Below are 8,690 nucleotides of genomic sequence, written 5' to 3' on the forward strand. Positions count from 1 at the left end.
GAACTTAATGGGATGCACCAATATCTGCTCCGAAATTAAGGACGCACTATGCAGCGATGTACGTTAAACAATAAGAAATTTTAAATTCATAGTAGAGGACCTTCTGCGAACTTACCCTGGCATAACCATCCTGCCATACAGGGTAAGCCAGGATCTCTTAAAGAGATTCATTTATAACATGGCGCCCGACATGAGGATGAGGATCCGGACGTCACCAGATATAATGGAACTGGTCGATGGACAGATGAAGTTTGTAGTTTATGATCATGATGGAAAAATATTGCCCAACTTGATCACCAATGCGATGTCGCACGTCGAAGAAGATCACCGGCGGCTGATCACCGCAATAACGCGTTACATCGGTGAGGAACTAAAATGCCAAGCGTGCCTACGAGATTTCACGCTTGAGGAAGAAGAAGTTATTGGAAATATCGTGGTATACTGCATGCTAAACCTACAGTATGAGAGGTGTTGGAAGTAAGCTGCATATAACTGATGTTTCTACATTCTCTATAGTGGACAAGCACCATTTATCGGTTTTTTTGCTTGGCTACAACTAAATGGTAACATTCCGCTCAGTTTCAGAAAAGTTTCAATTTAAAATTTATTTGGCATTATTATTTTATTTTTCTTTAGTCTTGCTGGCCCTATAGAAAAGATGACATTAAATTAGAAAATTCGCAATTTTGTGTCGAAAGTGAAGAACCGAAGTACAGTTTGAGAAGAAAGCTTGGTGGTCCTGCCGTCATATTAGCAACATAGCGGCTATACGTATAGGTAAATGGTCTGGTATTGGAACTACGTATTTTAAATCTGGCACTACCAAGAGTTCAGCATAACCAGCTGGAGCTTTCTCGAAGGGATAAACGATTACTCATTGCCCTATATGTAAGTCACAATTGTTTTCTTCATTGATTTCGTTACCCAATGGTTTAATAACGACGGCTACTTTAAAACCCGGAAAAAATGAACCTTCTCGTACCGCGGCATGAGCTGGAGACTACTGAGAGGATGCTACCGAAGCGCAATAATCACTAAAATCGGAGGCTACAGATGACATACTGCTAAAGGAGATAGCACGCACCGGCTCAGACAATTTCAATACGTGCTCCTAGCGCAGGGGTATCTTCAATTGTCGCAAAGAAATTAAAGACGTAATTTTTTACTACGGGGCCTGGCGATTCTATCGACACTTGACGGCGAAGTTTATTCACAATGCACGACCCGTTGGCGGTGGAGACGATAGATAAAGGCGTCTGGGATCTTTCGAGAGTGCTCTTAGTGGTGTTAGATATTGAAGTAACTCTAATTGGGAAGAGAGAAACAACACTTTCGCAATTCCACCAGCCTAAAACCCTACACCAAAAGATTAAAGTGGAACAAAAAACCTACACCAAAAAACTAAAACAAGAACAAGAAACTTACACCATATAGCAAATGAATTTTATAAAATATATCACGTGAATATACCGGCCCTCATTAACATATTTAGCCGTCATTCTCTTTCTTCAGTTTTCCTTTGGTTTTTTGGTTTGATTGATTATCTCTTTCTCGTAATACTTTTATACTTTATCTGAACTTTGGTAATAATTTAAGAAAAAAGTCTAATAATCTTACTACAACTTGTGAAACACGTAGACGACAAGCCGTTGTTATTGTTAGATCCTTGGACATTTTTAACCCGCTAAAAATCGTCTGGAAGATATCCACTCATAAAATATATTGCGATTCTCAAATACTTTTTTTTTTAAATTAAAACATTGTCGCGAAACCACCAGCCGAAAACCCTACAACAAAAAACTTAAACAAGAACAAGAAACTTATGATGTTTATGTAGGCGATTATTATCATTCATCTGAAAGAGACAGTTTCTGAATGAAATTTATTATATCGAACTATTTCTAAAGCTTCGCCTTCCTTATTTGAAGACAATTTGCAATTTTCAATATTTCTTCACATAAATTGCTGAATATTCTTTTCGGATAGTAAATTGAAGTGAAAAAAAGTTGAAAAAAAGTGAAAAAAAGTTGAAAACATCAAAGTTAAAAATATCCAAGCGCATGTTTTGGCTTTAAGCGTGGAAAGTTCCGTTTATATTTGGGGTACTGGTTCACATGGTTCGCTAGGTTTAAGTGAATTCAAAAACTTGTGTTAATTATTAAATGCAATTATATTATTATATATTATTTATGTAATAATAAAATACATAGATTTTAAGCATTTTACACGAATTAGAATTATAAAGCATCTGGTTTTGATTTTCTATAACCTAACGATCGGCAACTATTTTGACGACAGCTGATTTGTAAGTATTTATTTAACTACAAATAAATATTTGTGTTGAGTATTGCTCGAGAGACTTTTCCCTGAAATATAAAGGGATGAGTTGGAATATTAATACAAATAAAAACACTGAAAGCCATATTATTTAACAAATCAACAATATATCTTGTTGATAATGACACGTCTGCTTCTTGGGACTACGGAATTTCTACGCCCGCCGCGTCTGCCACGACATCTCCCACGCCATCTGCCTCGACGACTTCTAGGGCTAGTTAGTAATTGCCGTGTGAAAGCAAGTTTGCTAGGAAATACTTTGTATAAATTGAAAGATTATGTAAATGAAGCCCCATTGCGCCTAGTATATAAATATCTTCTGGAGCAGAGATATACTTCTAAGATGGGATAAATGTTCCCTATTTTACGAAAGCTACCGTAACTAAAGCTGTGAGCTTTTCATTTCATAGCTTTCAAGATCGCTCAATACATCGAGTTCTGTGCTAAGAAGTAAAAAGTCCGTTGAGGGAAATTGGTAGGTAGGCGTGTTGTTACGAACCAAACTGTTGCTTAATTGCAGCGAATATCGGCTATACAATGAAGAAACTTTAATGTAGGGAAAATCCAATAATGGTAATTAGAAAATCGCATATCAGATAATGCAATCGAACAATACTGGAAAAGGCCAACGATATGGAAAGCACGAAAAACAACACTTCAACAAATTTTTTCATGAATATTTTCATGCTTAAAGTTTTAAGTACAAAGTGAACTTAAGTCAAAATATCTCCGACCATAAATATACTCAAATGTGTGCACGCACGAACTTCTACATAACGACAAGTGAATTATTGAAGTAAGGACGCGGAATTTAAATGAATATCGAGTTATTTGGAATGTTCTTTCGATCTTGCTTTTATTTTAATTTTTTAAATAAAGTGTTGAAGTGTTTAATCGTTCGCTACCAGCGCCTCCTGAAGAAAACATCCATCACAGCCCAAGATTATTTTCGTGATTATATAACCTATATCTGCTTTTGGGTTTTTTTCTTCTAACTTGTAAACTATGCCGGAAAACGATATATTATTATTATTGTTATCATTATAATTTTAGACTAATGAAATAAATTCTTAGACTAAAAAGAAAGACATTGAGCATTAGATACCGGCATGTTCGCTCATACGTCATAGAGAAAGATTTTCATTTTCATGGAAGAAAATTTACTATCTTTATGGAGATCTGATGAAGCAACATCACAGCAAGCGCCAACATAGGCTCAGATAGTTTGCTGCTGGCGATTAGGATCTTCATGACAATCCTTGCGAGAACCTAAGAAGCTTAAGAACTATCAAGAAGCCTTTGATCCGCATAGTCAACTGGCTGAAGTACGACAAGCACCTTCGATGAAATAAAAGCTGAAAAAAGAGAAAACGATATGAACCAATCTTAATGTTTAGTAAATTCGTCTTTTGGCATGAACGTTAGCAGGCTCATTCGGAGAAGCTTCCACAATAAAAGTTGACGTTGCCTTGAGAGTAAAAGAAAATCAAAAGACTACGAGTATGAAGAACGTCATGGATGCTTTAGAATTTTTGTGACGCGACTTCTCCAATTGAATATGAATGAGTGTGGATGGATGAATGAATGAACGTATACATGTGATTGAATATAAATGAGTACATGAATGAATTACTGAATGAATGTGAATATTTTTATAAAACGCAGCCCAGCTTTTGTTAAAAATTAAATTTTTCTTCTCCTTTGCTTTTATAATACAGTAAAAATTTGATTTATGACTCCGTACGGACCACGCCGAAATTTTATTATTAAGAACAATTAAAAAATATAGAAATTGTTGTATTTTTTCAATAATGATGTATGTAAGCTTGATGTCGGATTAAAGTTTTAAAGCCATACTCTTCGATAATACATTCATTTACAACGGAAGCTAAATTATGTCCGTCACACTTAAAAAAAAATTTTTTTGTAATTTTTTTTTTTTATATAAAAAATATTGCTAATTAAATATCAATAAAAATATTTGGCGGGTATGCGATATGCTCTCATCCACATGAAATATTAGTAATTTATTAAATTTTTATTGCACAAATTCAATAACAATTTGCAAATGTTTCTCTTGTTGTTCTCTCTTGATATTTTACGAAAAGAGTCGAAATGGAAAAGAAAAATTAAAGGGAAAGAGGCAAATAATTCTTTCAATTTTTATTTTACCTATGTATGATGTTTATAAAATAAGTTTGTATTACTCTCTGCATTTCTTGCGAGTACTTTTATGAAATATTTATTTGGAATTATGTGCGGCAAACGTATATAAAAAGTTTTGTTAAAATAAAATTAAATTCAAGTAAAAAAATTATATTTACATTTCATGTACCTTGAATGATTGATTTTTACATCGCCAAGGGTACATCGGATGCAAGGGTACATTAAGTGTGTGTGTATACAACATCTATAAGGGCTTGAGATACAGCGAACTCCTATTATAGCGATCGAATCAACTGCGCTTCGCTATCTGTTCGTTCATCTATCTAAGTGATTTCTGGCCATATCCCTTACAGGTCGCAAATTTTTGAGATATTTTCATAAAATTTGATGCCACTAGTTTTGGGTCAAAAATGAAGACTTTTGAAAATGATTCGGACCAAACTACTTCGACCACTTCTCAAATAAAGCCTTATTTTGAAATATCATTATATGATTAATTGCATTAAGTGATGTGGTATAGAGAATTTAATGATGGGCTGTGGTCTATTACAGCTTTTGCTTATTTAAGTCCTCGAAAGAAAAAAAAAGCTTTCAATAAAAGCAAATTTGAAATAATAAAATTTCTTAGCAAAAGCAATAATTTAATTAACTAGAACCGATAGCCTGTGTTGCTAGTGCTCAATGTCTTTTTTTAGTCTAAGAATTCATCTCATTAGTCTAAACTTAAAATAATAATAATAATAATTAACTAGTAAAATTTTCAATTAATTTTTTAATTCTTTTTGCAATTAACTGCAAGTTTTTTAATATTCATAAAAAAATATTTTTTTTTTTCTATATTCAGTCTATTCATAAATAAACTAAAAAAATTTTTTTTCTTTATTTTTAAATCTATGTCTGTACAACTATTTTCTCTTTTTTGCTTTCTCGTTCTGATTGAACAAATTGAGAAATTTTATATGAAAACATGCATTTATTAATAAAAAATAAATAAACATTAGTTACTAAATATCCCAAATTTGTTTTGCCGACACTTTGAATTTAACAGAATTGAATCTGTGTTTTGCCGACGGCAATTTGCATTTTGCAATGAACATAGATTTCGTGAGTTACAATGCTCTTTTAACAGATTTCGTGAGTTACAAAGCTCCTTTAACAAATTTCGTGAGTTATAAAGCTGGCGGCTTTGCAAATTAAACGATCTGGCAATTTAAGTTGTTAGTTGGGCACTCAACCATTTTTGGCAATTTTTTTGTTTATTATAAGCGACTCTGTGCTTTGCCTTTCACCAGGGAAAATATATATATGTACAAAATTGGTGCCTTTTAGAGTTAGCGTATAAAATTTGGTGCCTTTAAGGGAATTTAGCGAGGGCGTTGTTTAATTTGACAATAAAAATTATGGCAGTCTAATTTTAGGCTAACTTGTAAAACTATTATTATTATTATTATAAATTTAGCCAGAGAACACATTTTTTTCTCTTAAAGCGCTAGCATAAAAAAAAAGAATGGTAACGCATTCTTCTTCCCTTCTTTATAATAGAACTCCTCATCAAAAAGTTTTTGCTTTTTTTTTTTTGCTTCGTTGGAGACGTCGGACTCGGCGTTAACAGCAGCCGATTAAAAGACAAAACGATGTTAAAGCTAATAAACCCGCATCTTTTTCATCAGTAAAACACTTAAAAGCATTTCTTAGCACTTCTCCCAACGGAGATGTACACAATATTCTTAAATTATCATCATTGTCACATACATTAAAGTGCATTGATATAAAATTACCGGCATGTAAACAATTTTTCTTACTGACGTTGCGTTTTTTGTAATTGTCAAGTCGTAGCACAAAAAAAAATACCATGTGTGGAGAATGGAGGAAGCACAGAGTTTCGGTTAAAAAGTAAATAATTTTTTATTAGGCGAAAATCAAGTCAAGATTTAGTTAGTATGAACAATTTGCATTATCGTGGGTTTCTCTTACTGTGGTATTGGATATTAAGATTACTTTAAGTACCTATTGCGCTATTTGTCTTATGGTAAAAGTTAGTCAAACTTAGAACGATGATTGCAAATGTTTGCAAAGCTATAGATTAAAATTCGCTTTAGTTGTAGAATATTTTAGATAATTTATTTAACTTGGAATATTTTATTCAATTTCAATTGTAATATAGACAACAATGAATTCAACAACGGCAAGTGATTTTCCAAAGATTTCATCCGCATTTTCATGCCCATGCCACTGCTAGTGACTCTTCTATTTGGATTATTCGAACGATTCCATATGTAAACACACTCTTCATTTTTAGCTAATGGTGATTAGTAGTTGGACAGTAGTTCGAAATTTCGAAAGCAACAACACCGTATTTAATTCACCCACACAGGCTTGGGTCAAATCAATTTCAAGGTGATGTTTATGGAATGATTCTGTAATTATATGAATATTTCTCTCATTTTCTTGTAATTATAATTTAATTTCTTTCCGAAACTATTTTTTCTATGAACAATTTTTTTTAAGAAATTAATGAAATGTACGCATTATATTGTAAAAGACTTCTTCACCGCAGCTTTGGGGGTTGCGATAGCCACCAATTAATTGCAACTCTATACGTCCTTCCGGATAACCTAAGGCTAACTCTTGTACACGAGCCACCATAGTACAGACTGCCTCATCTACGCCAGTACCATCAAAATGCGCCAAAACAACTGCACCTAAACCTTAGAACAAAATACCTTTCATTAAAAAAATGACAAGAAATATAATAATAAATAAAGTTTCCTAAACAGTTTTATGAATGTGTAAATGTGTTTGTTCTTGTACGTGCGTGTGAAATGAAATTATTTGAAAAGTGCGAGTGCAAGTGTGCGGGTAAGTGTTTATAAAAAACATTATAACGCATCTAAGAAAAGGTTTAAAATTGTCTTTATGCCATTATTCCTTGACGCAAACTTTAATGAAAACAGGAAACGTGATATTAGCAGACACATAAACGTGTAAACGTAACCTTGCTTACCTGAATGTCGAACCACGAAAATAATACAAGTGGTGGCATCATCTGTTCCTACGATATTAATGTTCTTATCATGCGGAGCAGCTGCTGGCATTTCGCGTTGGCCTATATACAAGAGTCCCACAGGTCCTACGGATTTTGTAGGAATATTAAATAGTTGTTGTGCATAATCCCTATAAATTGGGTGCTGCATAAACAAACTGGTCGTGTCCATGGGACAGTCATCTTGCAGCACACCATTCAATACCAAGACCATCTTCGGCGGTAACAATAAGAAAGGGAATGAAAAAACAAATAAATCGGTACCTTGTTTGCAGCAACTGAAAAGCAAAAGAAATAAATATTTGAATGTTATAACTTTTTTGCTATATTACGACTATTTTCTAAAATGCACAAAAAAACATACAAATAGCAAGTAGGGGCGGTATAATGGGTCGCGGACCCACCAATAAATACCCTATGTCATTTCACTTAATAAAGTTATTCATGTGTTTCCACGGCTGATCTTTCGTCGTATGTGCGTAATCAGAGGTTCCTCAGATAACGTGTGAGCAAAATGCCAATAATGGGATTGAAAAAATGTTCTTCATAAATGCGCCAGGAAGGACTGGTAAAGACAGCCAGTGACTCGATTCGTTTTTTGATTCGTCTGGTATTGCTGCGACATTGCTATTTGATTGAACGACTTGAAATTACCGCTGCTCATGCAACATTTCCAAAGCATCCGGAAAAATATTGCAGCAATGGAAATATATTGTTTGCGATGAGTGCACAGTAGCGTACAAAACATCGCTCGATCTTTTTGCGCTTGTTGAAAGATTTGCTTGGACACATCAGGGTATTTGGTAACGCATTCACCCTGTTTGCAGAAGATTTCAGGCATATAGTACCTGTAGTTTCGCGATTAACACCAGTAGATGGAATAAATGATTGCCTGAAACAGCTTGCCTTAAGGCGATACGTAAAGACATTGAAATTAATTACAAATTTAGGTGACCCGTAGCGTTATCACGGAATTTACCAACAGTTGCGGATACGTCCCGGCTTGCAGGACAACCCTGCAAGTAAGAGGACCTATTCCAAGACTGGGGTCCCAGATAAGAAATGTAACGTAACCGTTTTAACATCTGAAAAGCTGCGCAATCACTCTTGCATACACATACACGTAAGCGTGTGTGCGGCGAAT

General features: G+C 34.1%; 1 protein-coding gene across 1 annotated transcript; it reads right to left on the bottom strand.

Moving 5' to 3' along the window:
• Positions 1 to 6,798: 6,798 nt before the first annotated feature.
• On the bottom strand, positions 6,799 to 7,824 carry LOC119641594 (protein N-terminal asparagine amidohydrolase-like). The gene is made up of 3 exons (XM_038040368.1): positions 7,508 to 7,824; positions 7,029 to 7,211; positions 6,799 to 6,920 (listed from the first exon to the last, which is right to left on the bottom strand). The coding sequence occupies exons 1-3, from the start codon at positions 7,758 to 7,760 to the stop codon at positions 6,799 to 6,801; spliced, it is 558 nt and encodes a 185-aa protein (XP_037896296.1). The 5' UTR covers positions 7,761 to 7,824.
• Positions 7,825 to 8,690: the final 866 nt, after the last annotated feature.

The sequence above is a fragment of the Glossina fuscipes genome, unplaced genomic scaffold (genome assembly GCF_014805625.2).
Source record: "Glossina fuscipes isolate IAEA_lab_2018 unplaced genomic scaffold, Yale_Gfus_2 155, whole genome shotgun sequence".
In the NCBI taxonomy this organism is placed as follows: Eukaryota; Metazoa; Arthropoda; class Insecta; order Diptera; family Glossinidae; genus Glossina; species Glossina fuscipes.